This window comes from Dama dama, chromosome 26 (assembly GCF_033118175.1).
Source record: "Dama dama isolate Ldn47 chromosome 26, ASM3311817v1, whole genome shotgun sequence".
Classification (NCBI taxonomy): Eukaryota; Metazoa; Chordata; class Mammalia; order Artiodactyla; family Cervidae; genus Dama; species Dama dama.
This window is the reverse complement of record NC_083706.1, coordinates 45,107,184-45,130,835: the sequence shown is the minus strand read 5'-3', so window position 1 is coordinate 45,130,835 and position 23,652 is coordinate 45,107,184. Positions and strand designations below refer to the sequence as shown.

Sequence of the window (23,652 nt, the reverse complement as noted above, 5' to 3'; positions counted from 1 at the left end):
AGTATTCCATGGACAGAGGAGCCTGGCGTGCTACAGTCCATGGGGTTGCAGAGTCAGACACGACTAAGTGACTAACACACACAATAGAATTAAATGATCCCTTTGTTAGAGTTCGAAAGTTTCTTATGATCACCAAGCATTTGTTTAAGACCCCTAGCTGTTTAAATATCAAGAAACATAACCATGATTTTGACATACTGTACCTAAATTTGTCTCTATTTTCAATTAATTCTGGTATAGTGTAACCTCTCATGCCACTTCTTTGGGAATAATTCTGCTAATTATTATGTGCAAATTATAGCTTCCTTTTAAAATAATTGAGCAATTGAGCAAGTTTCCTCTATTAGATGAGGAAACTCATGCAGGGAAAGTAGAGATGTTGATGTAACATGATACTTCAGATGGAAGGGGATGCACAGACTGTAGCCCACCAAACTCCTCTGCCCTTGGAATTTTTCAGACAAGAATACTGGAGTGGGTTGCCTTTTCCTCCTCCAGGGGATCTTCCTGACCCAGGGATCGAATCTTCATCTCTCGTGTCTTCTGAATTGGCAGGCAGATTCTTTACCACTAGTGCCACCTGGGAAGCCCCCTTAGTGGTTGATTATGCAGGGAAAATAGAGAAGTTGGTATAAGTAACATGACACTTCAAATAGAAGATGCAGTGTAGTGTGGGATTGGATGGTGTGCATCTTTTGGCAAATCTAATGACTTCATGATGAATGCATAGGACAGAGTTTTTGGAGTAGAGCCAAAAGCAGAAGCAGAAGTGGGGTGTTGAGAAAATATAGTATAGACTTCCTGCCACACATTTTCCTGATGCACATTAAGAAATGGATGTCAAGGCAGGTTGTATTATCATGATAGAGAAATTGAGTGAACTAGACATCTCCTGGAAAAGACACCTTACTAAAAAAGCAGGACAGCATATTAATTCTCTTCTTGATAACAATTTCATATTCCAGGGAGAGAGAAGGCAAAGAGCACTTTTGTTTTGATGCTCCTTCTACTTGAGGAAATCCTTGCTAATGATGAAAAATGGTGGATAGTTTGGGAGACAAGGGTGCAGAAAACTAAAAATGAAAATTATAGTCACTTATGCAACCTAGGAAATTCACTATCTAAAACTTGCAGAAAGAGGGAAGTCTGATTTTTTGCACATGAATGGGTATGTGTTTGATAATAGAAATATGAATAATCACAGTGAAGATAGGGAAGAACAATTAAGAGAATGAATGTGGCTGCAATGGAAAATTTTTGTTAGGATTAGATTATAAAGCTGTGTGTACAGGATATTAAAGGAGGGTCTTATGGTCAAGGGCAAAAGCACACAGAGGTCACAGATCTGTAAAGACAGAATCAGGGAGACTCAGGTTTAGAGTAGCCAAGGTTTATGAGAAATTTAAAAAGAAAAAATGCATGTGATTATAAGCGTGTGTATGTGCTTATTTGGGAAAATGGCATGAAAAGAAGGAATTAGGACAGTTGAATCCTTGAAAAAGGTAATGCAGTGTTTAATTCTGATGAAAAAAAAACTGTAATTTTCCAGCTGGAAGGAGTTCATCCTATATGTTTAAGAGGAAATGGAAAGTAAGACAATGAGAGCACCTAAGAATTTCAAATGAATAAACTGATTCATTGAAACATTCATTTAATGTTCACTGATTACCTCTCCTGAGTTTATTATGTGTCAGCCACTGTACTACGTAAGAATTGGAGATTTAATGGTGAGTTGAAACAAGTCAGAATCTCCATGTCTTTAAAAAAAAAAAACATAGCCTTGGATTTTTGAACAAAGATGGCAGATCTGATTACCCAAGGACTAACGTATCATCCTGGAACTCCCAATCTAGGGCTATTACCGCTGTAATATGTAACCAGCTTCCCCTTTTGCTCTGGGCACAAGTGGATTCTGTTCTTCTTGGTGGGAACTATTTTTGGGCCTTTCTCATTTCATGAGCCATCATGCTCCACTCCCCGTGTGTGTCAGTTTACCTGTTATTTTTATCTCACAGCCATCAGTGTCTGGCTGGGAATGCTTAATATCTCTCTCAAGCATTTCTTCCAGCTGCTTTTCAGTGGTTACCCTCCTTTAGCTTTCCATTCAGAAAATTAGTTCCATTTTCTGCTGTCATTTGTTCTCTAAATAAAATGTAGCACCAGAGACCTATTTTTATGCTAGATAGTTTTGGTAGGCCTGACACATTTGACCTAATGACATCCCAAATTACCCTTCATTTCCACTAAACTAATATGCACTGAGCTGCGTGTGCTGAGCTCTCTGCTTGGTGCTGGGGTACTTAGAGGAGGAGCCGACCACCGGTGGGGACAGGGTGATACTTCTAAGGGACTTTTATTGATCCCGACATGATAGGTATCATTGAAGTGGTATGGTAAATAGTGCTAGTTCCAGAAACTAGACTCTATGCATTTGAACTTTTATTATGTGCAGAGTAAAAAAGCACTGTTCTTTTTTTGTTGAATTGTTGTTATCTGATAGTACCCTTCTCTTGCCTCTGATTTTCTCTCCTCTGAAGGGAAGCAGCAGGATTTTCAAAGCTAAAGCTTCACACAGAATCAAAAGGATTAGCTCATTAAGTTCTGTCTGTTTTAACACCTAAATGTTGGGTTGACCAAAAAGTCTATTCGGGTTTTCCCAGAAGAGGTAACAACAACCCAATATTTCCCCATCTTCACAACACTTGCCCTCCCCCTGCTCACTGGGCTCTTTGCCTCTGCCCTTGTCTCCTCCCCAGCCCTCAACTAACCTCTACCTCTACCACCCCAACAACAGCCAGGGTGGATTTGCCTACACGTAGATATGATTTTTCTACTCATCTTTGTCTATCTGTTCAATGGCTTCCATTGGCTTTCCGATGAACTTTGTACTTTCCAGCATAATTTGCAAGGCCCTTCGTGATGTGACTCGGCCCCTCTAAACGTGGTTTCCACCCCCAAACCTGCCCGTCCTCTGTGGTCCATGCCTGCTGACTTGTACCTGCATTTCTGTACCACATCCTCTTATCTTTATCTTTATCTGGAGGGCTTTATCTGGAGGGCCTGCCCTGACTCCTCAGTTCTAGGTAAGCACTGTGATGGGGTGCAGACCTTGTTATCCTTGCTCAGTTCTTTTCTGTTTCCCTGGAAGCTATGTTAAAACTTTCTTGCCACTGAATTGCTGGTCCTTGGCAATGAGTGACTTTGCAGTAAAGGGTGGGTGAATAAACAAAAACCATAATTTACCATATTGTGAGCTGAAAGAAAGTACTGGCATAATCACCTTTAGGATCTGGGTCAGAGATCTTGGGGAAATGTCCACCATTATAATTATATTTGGCGCAATCATTAAACATCCATCGTGTAGTTCTTATAAGGTTTTCTGTACTTTATACTGTGCTTCTTCATGTGGCTCAGTGGTAAAGGATCCACCTGCCAATGCAGGAGACGTAAGAGACTCGAGTTTGATCCTGGGTCGGGAAGATCACCTGGAGAAGGAAATGGCAACCCACTTTAGTATTCTTGCCCGAAAAATCCCATAGACAGGGGGGCCTGGTAGGCTACAGTCCTTGGGGTTGCAGAAGGGTCAGACATGACTTAGCAACTAAACAACAGCAAGCAGCATGATACTGTGGTGATTCAGCATTATATACTAAATCAGTATGCTTTGTTTTCTTTTATGTTTCATTTCTCATTAAAATAAATAGATAAATAAATAATAATGACTAGCATATGAGTCTTAAAGGCTTGATTACAAAGAAAAAAAAGGCTTGATTACTAAACTCTTAGATTTTAGTAACAGCATTTTAGTTAAGGAAGGAAAGCAGCCTTAATTTAAGGATGACAAGGCTCAGAGAGAATGTGACACAATATCTCGTTTACCGTTGTACACAATTCTTTTACCTAAAGCTTTCAAGAGTCGCTTTCGGGGATTGCTCTAGTGGGGAAGAAATGTCACAGTTCTCTTAGATCAAAACTTTATGACAGTGTTTTCTCAAAAATTGTTTAAAATAAATTTCCTTCCCTAAATGTCTCCTGGAAAAAAGAAATGCCAAGTGAAAACTTTTTGCTGAAATGAAAGTCTCTGCATAGAAATCACAGTTGCTTGGCTCAATCTTTCTGCTGATGAGGACAAGCTCACCCAGTGTGAATGGGCACTTACTTCCGGCACTGTGGTCGTTGGGTTTTCTGCTGTTGCTGGGACTGCATCTGTGCAACGATCTAACAGCAAACTGGTCCTTGATGTGTGTGCTTTACAAAAAACCCCTGCATACATCATTCACAGAACGTGTATTGCCTGGTCCTTCTGTGTGCTGGGAACAGCCGCCACGTGATTCCAGCCCCATGGGAACCTGCCCTGCCCCCCACTCCATCTCTGTGCCCATGGTGTGTGTCTCAAGGATGTGGAAATATTCAGAAACGAACCGAGGAATCTCTTTCCCACCTTTTTGATCAACTGGAAAGAGCTGAAATGTTGGCCGCTTGCTTTTTCGGCTCCATCAACAGAACGCTGTGTTGAATTGGCAGGGCCAATGCTGCTTTGAAGGTAGGAAGCTGCTGTGCATGTTTTCTGTCCCAAGTAGGACGTGGAGCGGAGAAGCACAGGACAGCTGCCTGGGGAACAGATGACAGGGTGGGGGCTTGTTGGCTACCTCTGGAAGACTTGTGTCCCTCCTGCCAGCACCTCTTCTCCACCCCATGCATTCCTGTTTCTTGGGTTCCAGATTCTTTGTCTTTGGAGGATATGGTTAAAGCAGGATGCCGAAGAGAGCTACTGTGGTTTTTCAGGCAGTAGTATTTTAGCTTGAAGTAGAGATTTGTCTGCTTCAGTCTCCTGTTGTTCTGAGCTTCCCTGGTGGCTCAGTGGTAAAGAACCCGCCTGCCAATGTAGGAGATATGGGTTCAATCCCTGGGTCAGGAAGATCCCCGGGAAAAAGAAATAGCAACCCACTCCAGTATTCTTGCCTAGGAAAGCCCATGGACAGAGGAGCTTGGTGGGCTGCAGTCCATGGGGTTGCAAGAGTCGGACATGATTTAGCGACTAAACAACAGCAAGAGGTTTGTCCAGCACAAGTCCATTTTACCTTTAAAGAAGCATCCGGGGTCATCTCCCCAGGTAAGTTCAAACTTAGTGTTAGTTGACCCCAGGAGCTTTTCCCTATGTATGTGGCTCTCTGTGGGGAGAAAAATGCAGAGCAACTTGAATGTTGCTTTTCTCTGCTGATGTTCGTGGAGGTATTTTCAGCTCTGAGTAATCAAACACTAGATGGCTTTCCAGATATTTGTTAAGTGTCCCCTTGTACCAAGCACTATCATTAAGGCATTATAGGAAATAAAAGTTGACATAAGGCACAGTTAACCTTTTGTTAAATATTTATCGAGTGCTCCCTGTGCATTAGGCATCAGGCTAGGCACTAGATTTTGAAGTCATGGTGTGTTCAAGAACATGGTCGTGGCGGATCATTCAATCTAAGCAGAGCTGTCATTTAATTATAGAGCTGATAAAGGAATTTGATAAACTTTAAGAAGCACCATTAACAGAGGAAGTGATTTAAGTAATTATGTGGGATGGAAGAAAAGCCTATATAGATTAACCACAGGTGCTGGTTTGGACCACTGGATGGATTGTGTCACCAGCACTTGTTACCACTGAGATTTGTGAACAGATAAGTTATCATACCCATTGGAGAGGAGAGGCAAACCATCGTGGAATAAAAAAGACAGAAGAAGTAGAGTAGCCTTGAGTTAAACAACAGACTTAGGAATCTGAATGGCCAGGTCTAGTGTTGGCTCTATTGCTAGCTCAATGTGATCTGAGGGAAGGTTACTTACCACACCAAGATGAAGTTCCTCCTTTGTGGAAAGGAAGGTAAACATAGTACCTACCATGAAGATCTTTGGGAAATAATAGAAATCAATTCTTAAAGTGACGTGATTGTAAAGCTCATTCCACATCCAGTGGCAGCAACCTCCAACTGATAAAGAGGGAGCCTTGGGCATAATGGGGGAAAGGAGAGCAGAGAGAGAGGGAAATGGAGAGAGAAAGAACATTGTGAATTAAGACCCTTCCCCTCACAGTTCTGCAAACTTAAGTTCCAAAACAGGTTTGAAAAATGCTAAGAAAGGTAGGCTATGAAGTAAAAATTGCAAGTCTAATTTTATTTTACATAAAAGCAAAATTTCAAAGCCTGACAAAATTTTTTAAGTGTGAAACTCAAAGAATCTTTTATATAATTTTGAAAGAAAGTGGGCACAAATGAAAAAGTATAAAACACAAGTGGGTTTTGAAAAAATTAAGAGGTATTAGAAAAGAAAACATAATTTTTGAAATAGAAAGCTCAGTAAATGACTTACATTCAACATTGGATACTTTCTAAATGAGTATTTGTAAATTGAAAAACCTGTACAGGACATGCATGGTACGGAGAGATAGACAGATGAAAAATTAAGACAAAGAAAATTAACAGTAAAACACAGTGGGATAGGAAAAAAACAAAAAAAGAATGGGTAGAGAGATGGCTGAAATTTTGAAAGAAAAGACCAAAACATATTCCAGATTGTAGAGAATTAAAAGTTTTATACATCACATGCATGCATACTAAGTCATTTCAGTCATATCTGACTCTGCGACCCTATGGACCATAGCCTTCCAGACTCCTCTGTTCATGGGGTCTCCAGACAAGAATACTGGAGTGGGTTGCCATGCCCTTCTCCAAGGGAATCTTCTCAACCCAGAAACTGAACTCACATCTCTTGCATCTTCTGCATTGGCAGGTGGGTTTTTTTAACAACTAGTGCTACCTGAGAAGTCCTTTCTTAATTGCAAGGATTATAAGTAGGACACTTTGAGAGCAATCGGGGGATATCCAAAAAATTAAGGATGCATACCATGCAATCTGCTGCTGCTGCTGCTGCTAAGTCGCTTCAGTCGTGTCCGACTCTTGTGCGACCCCATAGACGGAAGTCCACCAGGCTCCTCCGTCCCTGGGATTCTCCAGGCAAGAACACTGGAGTGGGTTGCCATTTCCTTCTCCAATGCATGAAAGTGAAAAGTGAAAGTGAAGTCACTCAGTCGTGTCTAACTCTTAGTGACCCCGTGGACTGCAGCCTATCAGGCTCCTCTGTCCATGGGATTTTCCAGGCAAGAGTACTGGAGTGGGGTGCCATTGCCTTCTCCGATGACCATGCAATCTACTTTCAGGTAAATACTCTAGCCCAGGGACACATGTGCCCATGTGTATTAAATTGTACAGTGAAAGTTATACAAAGTTGATTATTGCAACAATGTTGTGGCAGTGCACAGTTATATATTAAATGTGGGTTAACATGTGAGTCATGTATGAATGTGAGAGCTGGACTATAAAGAAAGCTGAGCACCGAAGAATTGATGCCTTTGAACTGTGGTGTTGGAGAAGACTCTTGGGAGTCGCTTGGACTGCAAGGAGATCCAGTCAGCCCATCCTAAACGGGATCAGTCCTGGGTGTTCATTGGAGGACTGATGTTGAAGCTGAAACTCCAATACTTTGGCCACCTCATGCGAAGAGCTGACTCATTTGAAAAGACCCTGATGCTGGGAAAGATTGAGGGCAGGAGGAGAAGGGGACAATGGAGGATGAGATGGTTGGATGCGTCATTAATTCAATGGACATGGGTTTGGGTGGACTCCGGGAGTTGGTGATGGACAGGGAGGCCTGGCATGCTGTGGTTCGTGGGGTCGCCAAGAGTCGGACATGACTGAGCGACTGAACTGAACTGAACTGAACATGTGAGTGGATAAATAAACTGTGAAATTTTCATTGACTGCAGTGCTGTCTTAGAATTACAACTACTTATCTCAACATGGAAAAAAAAATCTCAAAAATACAATACTGAAAATTAAACACCTCCTTTAATGCTATTTATTGCTTATGGTATTGTTAAATGCTGCTTATAAATACTAAAATTGTATGGGAATGATAAATATCACATTCAGTTTAGTGTAACCTGGGGTGGATGAGAGGGAAATGGAAAGGGGAAGTTGTATATCATGCATTCATATTTCATTCCCTTAAAAATAAAGTGAAAACTAAGAAGGAAAAGAAGGAAGTAAGAAATGTGTACTCAATGAGTTAGAATATGAACAGCTGAGACTTTTGATATCATGTAGTTAAATGGCTTTTCAGTTTCAACATCCCACTATCAGTGAACAAGTGTTTATCTATAGTTTACTGCAGGAGAGATTATAAGCACAGGAGCATGGTTTTGAAAACACATGTAACAATGTCTTTTGGCCCCAGGACTCCTGTTACCATCATGTCTCCTCTTTTCAGTCAAGATTCTGGAGAGACTTTAGTGCCCTGTTAACTTCTTCAATTCCCACTCCTCCCCAACCCACTGAAATTTGTTTTCTAGCCGACACGACGATGACACTGTTTTGCCAAGGTCTCTAGTAATTTTGTCTTTCTCTTTTTACACCCGGCAGTGTTTGATGGTTTTGGCTCACCTCTCCCTTCAGTCTCTCCCTCACTTCCGAGACAACCCCTCTCCTTATTTTCTTGTTTTCCTCTGCTGGTCTGCTCTGTCTCCTGATAGTCTCCATTCCTGTTAGTTCTGTGTAAACGCTTTGGTCTTCCTTTGGATTTTGACTTCAGTCCTTTGACATCCTACACATCTGAGTGATCGTACCCAAACTCAAGATTTCCACTCTCTGTACACTGATGATTTCTCATTTTACGTCTTTATTCCAGACTTCTCCCACATCTCTAGACTCGTAAATACTATATATGCTATTTTCCCATGTGTCTTATATACATCAAACTCAATATGTTTACTATGGATATATATGTACAGATTTATAAATGCTACTGTGTTAACTCGCTTCAGTCGTGTTTGACTGTGCGACCCTGTGGACTGTAGCCCACCAGGCTCCTCTGTTCATAGGATTCTCCAGGCCACACTGGAGTGGGTTGTCATTTCTCTATTCAAGCCATGTTCTCTATCAGTTCAGTTCAGTGACTCAGTCGTGTCTGACTCTTTGTGACCCCATGGACTGCAGCACGCCAGGCCTCCCTGTCCATCACCAACTCCTGGAGATTACTCAGACTCATGTCCATTGAGTCGGTGATGCCATCTGACCATCTCATCCTCTGTCATCCCCTTCTCCTTCCACCTTCAATCTTTCCCAGCATCAGGGTCTTTTCACATGAGTCAGCTCTTTGCATCAGGTGGCCAAAGTATTGGTTTCAGCTTCAGCATCGGTCCTTCCAATGAACACCCAGGACTGATCTCCTTTAGGATGGCCTGGTTGGATCTCCTTGCAGCCCAAGGGACTCTCAAGAGTCTTCTCCAACACCACAGTTCTCTACATTGTTGTCATTTATTCCACTGATTAAGCTAGACACTCTTTCCCTGACACGTTTCTCCCTCACTTTCCACCTTCTAGCCTCCTCCTTCTCACCCGCCCTCCTTTGTCTTCTCTTTCTTCTTTCTCTTCTCCCTAGTTCTTCTTTTATTTCTCCAATTTCTCTTCAATCTAGAAAGTGCCATTGTATCCAGCTTCCCTTCAAACTCCAATCCCTGCTTTTCTGTCCTCTTATTTTATATAACATCAACAACCAAAGCAAATAACCTTAAAGGTTACTACTTTGTGAATTTTATTCTTTGAAATAAATATATGTATTTTACCATTTCCTTTTGTGACTTTGGGCAAAACACTGAACCTTGATTTACTTCCGTTTTCTCCTCCGACCTAAATGGTGGGAAGGAAATCTAAAAAAGAGGGGATGTACGTATACCTGTGACTGATTCACTTTGCCGTATGGCAAGAGACTAATGCAACACTGTAAAGTGATTGTACTCTAATAAAAATTAATTAAAAAATTTTCTTCTCGGTAAAATGTGCATTATAATAACATCTAAGCTGTAAATGTTGTGACAGTTCAGTCCAAGTGTTTATGAAAAGACTCACCCTGGCTATGGCAAACACTATCTAACTGTAAGGTTTATGCTTCTTGGTTATTATTGTTTTCAATTATTGTCTATTGTTATTATAAAGTTATCTATCTTCATTTTTCACTATCAGAGGGTTTCTTTTCATATTAACTTAGTAATATCTAAGGTAGCTAGTCTTCTGAAAAAAAAGTAGCAAGTTTTTCATGTATTTTTACAGGTGAAATTTTAATATTTAAAGCTTGAAATTTCTCTTTACAAAATTGAGTTTAATTTTCCAGGAAAAAGGAGTGATTTTTTTTGGGAAGGGGGCAAAGGTGTTTTGTAGAGAAACTCCCTAGTGGCTTTATCAGCTGGAGCTGGTTTGGCCCTACAAAATGTAGGAATTTTTGTGGCTTGGTTAGTGGAGAAGGAAATGGCAACCCACTCCAGTATTCTTGCCTGGACGATCCCATGGATGGAGGAGCCTGGCGGGCTATTGTCCGTGGGGTCACAAAGAGTTGGACTGACTGAGTGACTAATACTACCCTAGAGCTTTGAGGCTCTTTGTGTCCTTCGGCTCAGGCTGCTGGCCACTTAAAGTATTGGTAGCTTAAAATTGACAGTGCTGTGAGGTTTTGTACCATGGAACTTGGCAAAATGCCACAAATCGGGACCCGTCATAGCATATCACCGTACAATTTTAAGATGAGATCATTGTGAAGTTTGATGTGATGACAAACTATTTTATGGTGAATTTTAATATGTCATGGGCAAATTGTACCTTTAAGATTTAATTGTTGCATAAATTAGTGAAGTGAAGTCGCTCAGTCATGTGTGACTCTTTGCAACTCCATGGACTGTAGCCCACCAGGCTCCTCTGTCCATGGGATTCTCCAGGCAAGAATATTGGAGTGGGTGGCCGTTTCCTTCTCCAGAGGATCTTCCCGACCTAGGGATCGAACCTGGGTCTCCTGCATTGTAGGCAGATGCTTTTACCCTCTGAGCCACCAGGGAAGCATAAATTAGAAATCAGTATAATAATTACCCTTAACTTGGATGTGAACACCATCATTCAATATCAGAGGAGGTCCATTTGTATATTTTACACTGGTTCCTTTGTATATTTATACAGCATGTGTTTTTGAGTGATTAATAACCAAGTGAATTTTTTTAAACCCCACCCTCTAAAAAGTAAAAGAAAAATATTCTTTTTCAATAAAAAGGAAATATTTATTTAAAAGAAAAATGTCCTCAAATTTTAGAGCCAAGTTAGGGCAAATTCAGAATTTTAAGTTTTACTTTTAATATCCCAATAGGAAGAAAATCTTGTGAGAAAAATACCTTGTTAGGCTTCAGATATTTGTTATGAAGAGATACAGGTTCAATCCCTGGGTCAGGAAGATCACCTGGAGCTGGAAATGGCAACGCATTCCAGTCTTCTCTGGGGAAATCCTATGGACTGAGGAGCCTGGTGGGCTGCCGTCTATAGGGTCACAAAGTGTTGGACATGACTGAGCATACTTACACACACATTTGTTATAATGGTTATAATTCCCTATCAAAAAAAATGGTTTCATAAAATGCTCACTGTTTGCTTGGCTTTTTCTTGCTCATCTAGTGGAATAAACCACATGTGAGATCTTTTTGAAACTGACGAGTTCGTGGGTTCCACTTCCTGTTGTGAGGAGTTAGACATATCTCAAACTTACTGAAGTTCTCAAGATTGTTTTCATTCTCTCATGTAAATCAATTTAGGTTTCAGGTTCATGTCGATCAAGTGAAAATGTAATTCCCTCTAATTTATCAATCCTGTAATATGCAGCTCTGCTTCTGGTTGGGGGAAAGTTTGAACACTTATGCAGATTTTATGATCATTTGCCCTAGGAAAAGTTCTGTCTGAGGTGTAGGGCTGACTCAATGACTAAACTCCTTGTCCTCGTTTTTTTTTTTTTTAAAAAAAAAAAGTCTGAATAAAGTCCTCTCAGTTTTGGGTGCTCCCCCTGCTTGAGGTATTGTCCAGCCTAGAGCCCCACTTCTCATTAGTCCAGAGGCAAGAATCTAGCATAGACCGAGGCCTGTTTTGGGGCCAAGTAGAGACACAGCATGCAGTTTGATAGAGGGTTTTCTCTAGAAGCAGCCATCAGCTTGTCTGGTAGAACTGGAAAGACCTTGTCAAACTGTGCTGTGCTGAGTCACTTGAGTTGTGTTAGACTCTTTGCGACCCCATGGACTGTAGCCCACTAGGCGCCTCTGTCCATGCAATTTTCTAGGCAAGAATACTGGAGCAAGTGGCCATTTTCTCCTCCAGGGGATCTTCCCAACCCAGGGATTGAACCGATGTCTCTTATGTCTCGTCTCCTGCATTGGTGACAAGAGATACCTTTATCACCAGCATCACCTGTTAAGCCTAGGAGCCCATAATTGAGGGATGGAGGAGATTCGCCTGCTCCCAGTCAGGAGGGATAGGGATGGAATGTGGGCTGCCTCCCTTCATAGATCCTACAGCCTCCGCTCCTACTTTCTCTTCTTTTCTAAGCTGTTCTTTTTGTATAAGCTAATGTGATTGACTTCGTTCAGATGGGCCAGAATGGTCTAGGACCGCCTCTGCCTACAATTCCTTTTTCTTCCTACTCCCCTGTGGTTCTTAATTTGTCTCGAGAGCTTCCTGGGGTCTCCTGGACCCCAGATTCTCTTAAATTGTTCCCACTGTCTAAAGTGACTTAGTTTCTTCTTTTTTAGTCCTGGTTCTCAGCTAAGTTCTAGCTATCCAAATAATATACATTATCCAAACAATATATTTGGGCTAAAATATTTTGTTAATGGGCTTTGCTGAACTCAGATAATTGCATATAGAAAAAACCCCAGGAGAAAGAACATTTGAGAGAATAGAGGGAATTTTAGCCCAGGATGCAGGTCAGTGTGGGAGATTATCTTACGAAGTGGAAATGACTAGAACTTGCTAAAAAGTGCCTAAATTTTAGTTGCCTGTCTTGACTCTGACATGTCTTCTCTTGCCTAAAGTTTAGGGCAGTTATTGCCTTTGTCATGTTCATTTTTCAAAAAGATGATTTATTTCTTCAGGGATAACATTTTATTCTAATATTTGTAAAATAAAAAGTCAGTATGAGGTTTCTCAGGAAATATAGTTTAAGGCACTTTAACTTCATCACTGAAGTTAAATATTGAGAGAAATATATCTGAGAGAAATATAAATCCTACCTATCTTAAAACTTATTAGGAAATTTTTGGTTATTAGGTATGAAGTATTTGTTTATATCTATAATTATATAATATTACAGTGCATACATACAGAATTTTTAGTTTTTAGTGCAATTTTGTATACAGTCATATTAAATACTTATGAGACTTACAGGATTGGAATTATAAATATCTTGATTTTACAAATGAAGGAAGTTGGTTTTGAGTGCTAAACTGACTTTTCCCTGGGTAACACAGCTACTGATTATAACAACTGTAAGTTGATTTCAGGTCTCTGAATTTAAAAATCCCATCTTACTTCCACTCGGTCATATTCCCTCTTCAAACATATAATAGAACCTTTGTAATTATTAGAGCAATAGTCAGATGCAGAGGATATTAGCCAGGTGCATCTAGAATAACTTTATAAGATCTTGTAATAGGATTGCATACCAATTTTTAGAACTCCTCTTCGATTATATACATTTTTTTTTTCAAATTCTCCACTCAAAAGATTATGTCATTTAACCCTGACTGAATTCAGCTTAGATATCACGGAGGAAAAAAAATCACACACACACACACAGAGCCAGTTGAAAGCATTTTTTTTCTATTTTTGTTTATAGTCTGATGATTTTACATGAATTGTTTAAAATGTACTGTGAAAAATGTGTATTTCAGATATAGCATCTTTTTTTCTAATTTAAATCTTAGAAGAGCTAGTATAAAATAGAAATTGGTAATTAATTTATCTTCCATAAGACAATATGTGAATTAAACCTGGCTGCAAATCAGAATCTCCCAATAAGGACGGTTGATAGGTACTTACACCTCACCAAAAGAGGTTGTGGGACTTCTTTTTCTGGGATGTTTAATTCATGTGGTTTACATGCAACCCCGTGGAGGTAGCAGGACCATGAATTTAGTAGTCTGATGTAAACCTGTAGTCGTGTGAGATTGTAATGGTTGTCTTCCAGGTTTATTTAAATAATTGCTGCTCTTTAGACATGGCACAAAAATGAAGCATGCTGTAAGTTTTTCTTCTCTCACAAAAAATGAAAGGGGAGATATTTTTTATTATTTTTAAGAACTTGAGAGAACACTATCCTGTCATAACTAAAGTGGTAGTGAAAAAGGTGACTGTGGGTGGAAACAGGAAACATTAGTGATAAACGCTGTGTTCAGTCTTTTTTTCAGGTGCAGCCAGATGCCTATTGATTCTAATTAGCACATTTTGTGCCTGAGCTAGTAAGCGCCCCTTTAGCTCTGCTTGGAGAGTTTTTTTTTTTTTTTTTAAGCTTCCATCCTGCTCATAAACACTGCCACCTCCTCCCTCCTTCTCTCTTTACAAATGTTACAACACAATCAGAAATTTCCTCTTTTCTCTCCTTCCTGCATTTCCAGCAGGTTCCCTTGCGTCAGAAGCAGAGAAAGAAAACTCAAGGTAATTAGATCTTTTGTTTCTTTATCCCCTATTTGTGTGTGTGAGTGTCGTGTTCTCCTGGATGTCTTCTTTGGGATCCGATTTTTGTCTGTCTTAATGCTAATACCAGGACGTGGATGGCAGATTAATGTGGGGTTCTTGTTTTTGGATCGATTTTATTTTAAGAAATGATGGCTTGCTGTTCATTTGGATTAATCCCCCGTGGTATGTCAATAGAGCTTACAAAGACTGGCACTGAGTCGGCAAGTGGCTATGTTTCTAGGTGGGCATTAACCCTTTTCCATCTCTTGCATAACTACTGCTATTATTGTTGAAACAAGCTGGTTAGTGCAGTGATGTGCCTGCCAGAATCATGATTTTCATGTGTTCAACTTACTCGATTGAAGAATGTTCTTAGACTTACACCTGCCTGTGTCTCACTGTTTCTTTGATCGTGTCCCTTCTAAGCCCCAAATGAATGTTTAAAAATAAAATCGATACTTTATGTTTCACATTCACTTTGCATAAATCTTGGTACAAAAATCCAACTTCCTGAAGGTAAACAGCGTACAGTTCCCTTTCACTCTGTCTTATAAATCAGGATACGACGTTACCTACTTTTTCATGTACTCATTTGCAGGTTTTTTCAGCATGAGTCGAAGGAGGATATCGTGTAAAGACCTGGGACATGCTGACTGCCAAGGGTGGCTCTATAAGAAAAAAGAGAAAGGAACTTTCCTAGGCAATAAATGGAAAAAGTTCTGGGTGGTCCTGAAGGGGTCGTCGCTGTACTGGTACGGCAATCAGCTGGTGAGTCCATTGTCTTCCTCCTCTTCCCTCTTCAACAAAGGGTGGGTCAGAGATCATGATGGAGCAGGTGGTCCCTATGGGAAAGATCATTTCAAGTTCTGGGACTTGGAATAGAGCAAGTAAACCAATAAGCTCTAGAAACTGCTTCTGTGGTTATGTAGGTTTTTCTGTTGTACTTGGAGGAGAAAACCATCGGGCTTGACTGATCTTAGGTTGGAGAGGAGCATCCCAATGTATACCTGTCTTAAAGAAGGATTTTGGGGCCTGTTAATGTTACTTTTCCATGAGAGATGCTAATCATTTCAGGATTTCCATGAACAACCTGTGCTATGGACACTTGACTTTGCTAAGATCTCTACTGAAAAAAGGGTCTCAACTTTAAGAAAAGTTGAGGGTATAAACTGATTCTGTCCACTGAAGCTGTTTCCATTTCTCCTCCTTCATTATTTTCTTTTCCTCTGACCTCCTCTATTGGGAGGTGTGTGTGTGCAGGGGTTGGTTTTGGAATCTCTAACCTGCATGCCGACATTGTGTTGGTGACTGTCATCTCTTGTTTTTTGGCGTATACACTGATGGCTTTAAACTAATGATCCTCGGACAAGTCTTGATAAGAAAGTTGCCTAATTTATCCTGTAACAGGCAGTGTACTTTTTTGCAGGCGAGTTTTCTGTTGGAAAGGGCTGGAAATAAAGTTATTGTTAAAATGTGTGATGATCAAAATTTTAAAAAAATGTGTGCTTATCTTTCCTGGCTTGAGGCATCCTGAAAACAATGATGTTGTTGAATATTGACCAGAGATCTTTCAAAAAAGAACCCTCTCCACTAACCCCAAGTAGCCAATTGCTGATCTCAGGAGAGCTTGTTTCCCATTTCTGTCGAGTGAAGGTCAGCAATGGAGGTCCTTTAATCTATTAAGGGGAAATCATTTAAAAATTGACCACAAGCCAGAACAGTTCTTTTTATGTGACGCCATTCTTTTAAAACGTCTTGTGTATGCCCATCTCTCGAGCAACAGAGCTTTAGGGCAAATAAATTTATAAATGTAAAATAAGTGCCCTGTGTAGTTTGAAGGTGAAATTTTCAGCTGAGAAATTTACATTCACTGGCCACTAATCGAAAACTTGTGTATCCACGTGACCCAAGGCACCTGTCCTGTAAGGATCTGGTTAAACTGGACTCAAATCCAACCCCAGTGCCCTGGAATCAGCTCCCTCTCTTGTGCCTCTCTCTCTACACCCCCCCATCCTGTCTCCTGCTCCCAAGTTTATTGCTTTGGTTTCACCCAAAACCTGGTACAAAATTCTCCACTGAGTTTTACAAAAATATATATTTTTGAGTTTTAGCAATTTTATCAAAGATTTGGGAGGTTCACAAGTAAGAACCACCTTGCAGAATATGTCGTCCTCCACTGTCTCCTTGGTCTCTCTTTTGTTCTCCTCTCCTGGATACATTCCTCATCTCATCTAGCATGGAATGGTTTTATTTCAATTAAGGCAACCTTGGGCTGGGCTCTCACCTTCTATCCTAAGGGTTTTTTTCCTAAACGAATACAGCTTTCTTCTTTTAATTTTTTTAATGAGAAAGTTTAAGATTTGTTTACTATAAACTTTCAAATATGCAATACAGTATTATTTACTATAGTCACAGTATTGTACATTACATCCCTATGATTTATTTACTTTATAACTAACAGTTTGTACTTTTATTATCTTCACCCCTTTGGCTCACCCCTCAGTCTCCACCTCGGACAGCCACCAACCTGTTATCTGTATCTCTGAGCTTGGGTTTGTTTCTTTCTTTTTTAAAGATTCTACATAAAAGTGAGAGCATACAGTATTCATCTCTGTCTAATTTATTTCCCTTAGCATAGTGCCTTCAAGGTCCATCCATGTTGTCGCAAGCGGCAGAATTTCATTATTTTTATATTTTTATAGCTGAATGTGTGTGTGTGTTAGTGGTTCATTGTGACCCCATGGACTGCAGTCTGCCAGGCTCCTCTGTCCATGGGATTCTCCAGGCAAGAATACTGGAGTGTGTTGCCGTTCCCTCCTCCAGGGGATCTTCCTGACCCAGGGATTGAGCCCAAGTCTCTTGCATTACAGGCAGATTCTTTATCATCTAAGCCACCAGGGAAGCCTGTCATAGCTAAATAATATTCTATTATTTACATATCTCAGTCAGTTGAGTTCAGTCACTTAATTGTGTCCAACTCTTTGTGACCCCGTGGACTGAAGCATGCTCACATCCTTTTAATCCACTCATCCATTGATGAGCATTTGGATTGTTTCTGTATCTTGGCTATTGTAAATAATACAACTTCCTTCTTATGAAGGTTAATAAATTAGGGTTAATATAACCTTCTCCTTCTCATTTATAATATTTTAGGCTTTTTCTTTTGGCTAGTTTTGGCAAGTTATAGCCTGCATCTTTTATGAAATGAGACGGCTTACTAATTTACTTTTTAATAGCTCTTTAGGAATTTTCTGAGACTGTTGGGAGCATTGGGTGTTGATGGAGCAGAGCACATCTGTGGGAAGTAAAAGAGCTCAGAAATAAGCCTGGCATTAATTTCCTCATTCAATCGCATTTTTCCTCAAATATGTTCTGGTTGCTGTTCCTATCTTCATAGAATTGAATCCCCTCTGAACCACACATAGTTACAGAGTTGGCTTATTTGGCCTCATCAGTTCATTTGGCTTATTTCTCTTAAGGGAGCAATGAATTACCTATTTTGGGCATTAGGAATCTCATGCTTCCATAGGGAAAAGCACTGTTGATGGAGACTTGATGAGAAGGAGGAAAAGGGGGGGACCATCAAACCCCCTCGAGCGCCCCTGTCCTCAGTTGCTGCCATACAAACACATAAAGCAACACTCAGGGAGCAAATCATGGATTTGAGTAGAAATAGAATTAGCAACGTTGAATGGAGATAACTTATTGTTATCTGGCCAGAGAATTATCCTATTCAGCTAGTGGTATATAACAGAACAACCCTTTCAGCTCCCTAATTCTATGCTTCTGTATTATAGAGGAGTCATCTCTACACACACACACACACACACACACACACACATACATACACCCTGACGTCTTAATTATATGTTTGTTTGGGGGAAAAAAGGCTACTCAGTGAATACTTAATTAAGAGTCATAGTCCTGCCATCCGTGTGAATATCAACTGTGAAGTAAGAGTCAGACACATCCCCTCAGGCTGAGAACATTTATTTACTTTAAGCCACTCCAGGAATTCAGACTCAATAAAGTAGCTCCCAAGGCATCTATACCGTATGAAGGAACTTCTTTTTCTTCTACCTTCTCTGTTCCCCATTCTTTTTCATACAGTAACGAAGCTGATAGTTTCATAGCCAGAGCCTCTTCTTATCAAAGGCCTGCCAAATGCCAAGGGAGAGTCGAAGTACCTTTCCTACATGCTTTTTTTTTTAAAAAACTCCTCCAAAATACCCTCTGAAGTAGCAGTTGTCACCACGTTTTGAATGTTGGGAGAAGGCTGAGACTCAGGGAACTCACACACATTCTCCAGGTGATCCAAGTCCTAATGGGGGTAAAGCAGATCCCCTTAAGCCCCTTAGACTTCTCAGCCCTAGGCTGTTGTCCTGTGCCAACCTGATCCCATGCCGGGACCAGGATAAGCTTGGTCCTATGTGGTTCCACCCCGCTATTGTCTGCCTTCAGTGGGGCTCAGAAAGAGCAACTCTAGAGGTGAAATGTGAGGCTGGGCTTATGTGCACGTCCAGCTGATGTCGTGGCATCCCTCTGCTTGTCGCTCTTGGTCCCTGACAACCTGAGGAGACAGCACTCTCACCTCTCTCAGGGTTTTGTTATTGTCGTTACCTAGTAACCGACACATGGTGTACTTCCTTCTTCTATCACTCTTTGCTGCTTTAAAAAATGCTACACAGATTTTCTTGAGAAAGGTCAAGTCCAGACATTCATCTATCGCTTTTCACACCCCATCTTATGTGCATAGAATCTCATGCTGCACACAAGAATTTATGCCATGTTTTACAAAACCATATTCAAGTTGAACAGCCTTAAAAATCCAGGCTGTTTAAAATCCTGGATTGAAATCCATACAAGTGCTTTTCCTTGCCCCTAAAGTACCAGTTCATTTCCTGGCTCCTGATAATCTCCTGGCCTATATCTGTCTTACTCTCCCCACCCTCTATATTGCCACCCAAGCTGCAACTGCAGAACTAATTTTAATTCTTTATTAATGGCATGTATGCCAGCTCTCTCTTTAAGCCTTTGCATATGCTGTTTATTGGCTCAGATAACTCTTTGTCTTCACCCCCTAAAGTCTTTCTCCCACTCAATCCCATCAAGCTTACTCCTCCTCCTAAGTCAAATTTTAGGTTGAATAGCTGATCCCCTTAATGTCCTTACCTTTCTTCTGACCCAGATTAGGCCCCCTCTTCTATGCCCATGGCAACCTATACTTAATACTTATTACACTTATCTTCCTCTTTGTACATCTTGTTGTGTGTTTAGTCGCTCAGTCATGCCCAACTCCGTGTGACCCTGTGGACTGTAGCCTGCCAGGCTCCTCTGTCGATGGAATTCTCTAGGCAAGAATGCTGGAGTGGGTTGCCATGCCCTCCTCCAGGGGATCTCCCCGACCCAGGGACTGAAGCCTGGTCTCCCATATTGCAGTTGGATTCTTTACAGTTCGAGCCACCAGGGAAGCCCGTACATGTTGTTGATCTTGCTGTTTTCCATAACTGATAATAATCTCTGTAGAGCAAGATTGCGTATATCTTTAGCACCTTAGGCAGTGTCTGACACTTAACAGGCACTCATGTTGTATTTGTTGGTTTTATAAATAAACAAGATTTAGGAATCACCAGCATTTACCTTACCCATGGGGGTTTTGAGAAATGGGCTGGTGAGTAAAGGTGGCTTTTGATGGAAAATAATTTTCCAGTAAAATTACCTCTATTAAAAATAAAATAGTCATACCAAGTCAAGTCTGTTCTTAAAAATACAGGACAAGATCCAATTTGAGATTTGCTAGAAGGGTTCCATGGTCCCAAATAGGTCCCACACAGCTGCTTGCTCCCATTTTGCTAACATCTTCCTAGAGTTTATTTTATTAGATTCTTTCTAACTGTGGCCTCTGGCTGAAAACAAGGGTTTATTGATCCAGATCACCAGGTTGGGGCAGAAATGTTGAAAGAGGAAGGAAGGCTTCCCAAGGAGTCCCCTCCACTCTAGCATTTCACCTGGATTCCAGGCACATCTGAAGACTGATGTTTGGGATCAGTGTCTCCTCTCTGGCAGAGGAGAGACAAAGTTTTGAATTATTGTTTTCTTTCATGCATGTTGCTATGACAGTGACAGGATAGGTCCTTAAGATGTGATTACTCATTGGTGAAAAAAGTATCTTATATTTTTTCAGCTTTTAGATTTCCCCTTTTGCTATAACTTATTTTTCTTTTCTAAGAATTCTTCATTAAAACTTTGCATAGTTCCTTGAGAAATATGTTGTAGATTTTATTTATACCCAAGACTGATCATGTGGTGAAAGTGAAGTCGCTCAGTCATGCCTGACTCTTTGCGACCCCATAGACTGTAGCCTACCAGGCTCCTCCGTCCATGGGATTTTCCAGGCAAGAGTACTGGAGTGGGTTGCCACTTCCTTCTCCAGAGGATCTTCCTGACCCTGGGATCGAACCCGGGTCTCCTGCATTGTAGGCAGACGCTTTACCATCTGAGCCACCAGGGAAGCCTGATCATATGGTAAATATTATATGTATTATTTTGTTATATAATCCACTTAAAATCAGTGAGGTTCTTAAACGTTTCTACTCACTGAGCATTTAGTCATCTTGGTGGTGTATCTTCTTACTTTATCTAAAGGCATATGTGAGCTATCAAAATTCATCAAGGGAACATAAAATTAGGCTAGTATAAAACTTGGAGGCATTGCCTAAACAATTTAGGCTTTAATTACAAAGCACAGTTTAATATTAATTGCAGATAACAGATATTAAAATTCTCTTTCTAAACGAGCCAACATGAAAAGTTTATCATCTATCCTTCCATTCATCCACCTACCCACCCATTTACATATCCTCCCATCAGTATTTATTGAGGACTTAAAAATAATTTGGACTAACTAGTAGATGTAGATGTTATAAATGTAGAATTAAAAATAAATGAGGGACTGCAATTCTTCCCTCTATTAAGAGCTTACAGACTTGTGGACACAAAAAGACCTGTGTAAATGACATGATCAAGGAAAAATTGGTGAAGAAAATGGCTCTGAGAGTGAGCAATATAGATGAATTCTATAACATTCGGGGTAAAGAGAAATATTTTGGGTTGAACGTGGGAGAGTTCTGCCAAGCAACTGTTATTCCTGGAAGATTCTTTTCCCTTTCTGTCTAGGAAGGTGTGTTTTTCCTTATCTCATCATTTTCCAAAGCTATGTGATTTCCTTGATCAAAGAGGCCAGCCTTCTTTACTGGATAAACACAATTTTCACCAACAAAAAAGGATTATTCCTGTGGATTGCAGTGAATTTAGAAAGTCTTCATGGAGAAGACTTTCTTAAGATCAGCCTTGGAAGACAGTTTTTATTATTTTTTATTTTTTAAGGACAGAGGGTAAGAGGGTGGGCATTCCAGTCCGGGGACTAATGTGAACAAAGGAATGAAAATATAAATGAACTGTGCCAACCCATTGTGTTAGGCATTATACTGAATTCTCATAAACTTCGGCAAGACAGTTTATTATTCCCATTTTTCAAGGCGTTTATTGCAGCTCAGGGAATTTAAGTAACTTGCTCAAACCTGGTTAAGGGGTAAGTGGCAGGACTGGAATTCGGAACAAGATCTACCGGTACTAAAGTCAGGCTACATGACCTCCCCGTTTAGAGGTGAGCGAGGATCAGTGACATGCACATGGTAGGAATGTGGGTTTGGTCAGTAGGCAGTAGGGAGCCACTGCAGATTCTTGAGTCTGAAGATGACCTCATGAAATTGGCTTGTGAAAACACCAACCAAACAGTAATATAGGGGCTATGTGCTATGCTGTGCCCAGTCACTTCAGTCGGGTCTGACTCTGTGACCTATGGACTGTAGCCCGCCAGGCTCCTCTGTCCATGGGGGTTCTCCAGGCAGGAATACTGGAGTGGGTTGCCATGCCCTCCTCCGGGGGATCTTCCCCACCCAGGAGTCAAGCCCATATCTCTGGCATCTCCTGCATTGTAGGCCATTTCTTTACCCAGTTAACTACCTGGAAAACCCATTAACACACTCAGTTAAGTTCAGTTCAGTTGCTCAGTCATGTCCGACTCTTTGCGACCCCACGAATCGCAGCACGCCAGGCCTCCCTGTCCATCACCAACTCCTGGAGTTGACTCAGACTCATGTCCATCGAGTTGGTGATGCCATCCAGCAATCTCACCCTCTGTTGTCCCCTTCTCCTCCTGCCCCCAATCCCTCCCAGCATCAGGGTCTTTTCCATTGAGTCAGCTCTTCACATGAGGTGGCCAAAGTACTGGAGTTTCAGCTTCAGCATCAGTCCTTCCAATGAACACCCAGGACCAATCTCCTTTAGGATGGACTGGTTGGATTTCCTTGCAGTCCAAGGGACTCTCAAGAGTCTTCTCCAACACCATAGTTCAAAAGCATCAATTCGTTGGTGCTCAGCCTTCTTTATAGTCCAACTCTCACATCCATACATGACCACTGGAAAAACCATAGCCTTGACTAGATGGACCTTTGTTGGCAATGTAATGTGTCTGCTTTTTAATATGCTATCTAGGTTGGTCATAACTTTCCTTCCAAGGAGTAAGCGTCTTTTAATTTCATGGCTGCAATCACCATCTGCAGTGATTTTGGAGCCCCCCAAAATAAAGTCTGACACTGTTTCCACTGTTTCCCCATCTATTTCCCATGAAGTGATGGGACCGGATGCCATGATCTTAGTTTTCTGAATGTTGAACTTTAAGACAACTTTTTCACTCTCCTCTTTCACTTTCATCAAGAGGCTTTCTAGTTCCTCTTCACTTTCTGCCATTTGGGTGGTATCATCTGCATATCTGAGGTTATTGATATTTCTCCTAGCAATCTTGATTCCAGCTTGTGCTTCTTCCAGCCCAGCGTTTCTCATGATGTACTCTGCATATAATTCAAATAAGCATGGTGACAATATACAGCCTTGACGTACTCCTTTTCCTATTTGGAACCAGTCTGTTGTTCCATGTCCAATTCTAAGTGTTGCTTCCTGACCTGCATATAGGTTTCTCAAGAGGCAGGTCAGGTGATCTGGTATTCCCATCTCTTTCAGA

At 40.9% G+C, this 23,652-nt stretch overlaps 1 protein-coding gene across 3 annotated transcripts in view; it reads left to right on the top strand.

The window, feature by feature from the left end:
• Positions 1–23,652, top strand: part of IPCEF1 (interaction protein for cytohesin exchange factors 1) — a 161,074-nt gene that overhangs the window by 69,385 nt on the left and 68,037 nt on the right. For 2 of the 3 annotated variants that reach the window (XM_061130182.1, XM_061130183.1), the window contains 2 exons: positions 14,510–14,549; positions 15,169–15,338. In XM_061130182.1, coding sequence (XP_060986165.1) covers positions 14,510–14,549; positions 15,169–15,338 — 210 coding nt within the window. The remainder of the gene's footprint in view (positions 1–14,509; positions 14,550–15,168; positions 15,339–23,652) is intronic. The other variant, XM_061130184.1, reaches the window with a different exon arrangement.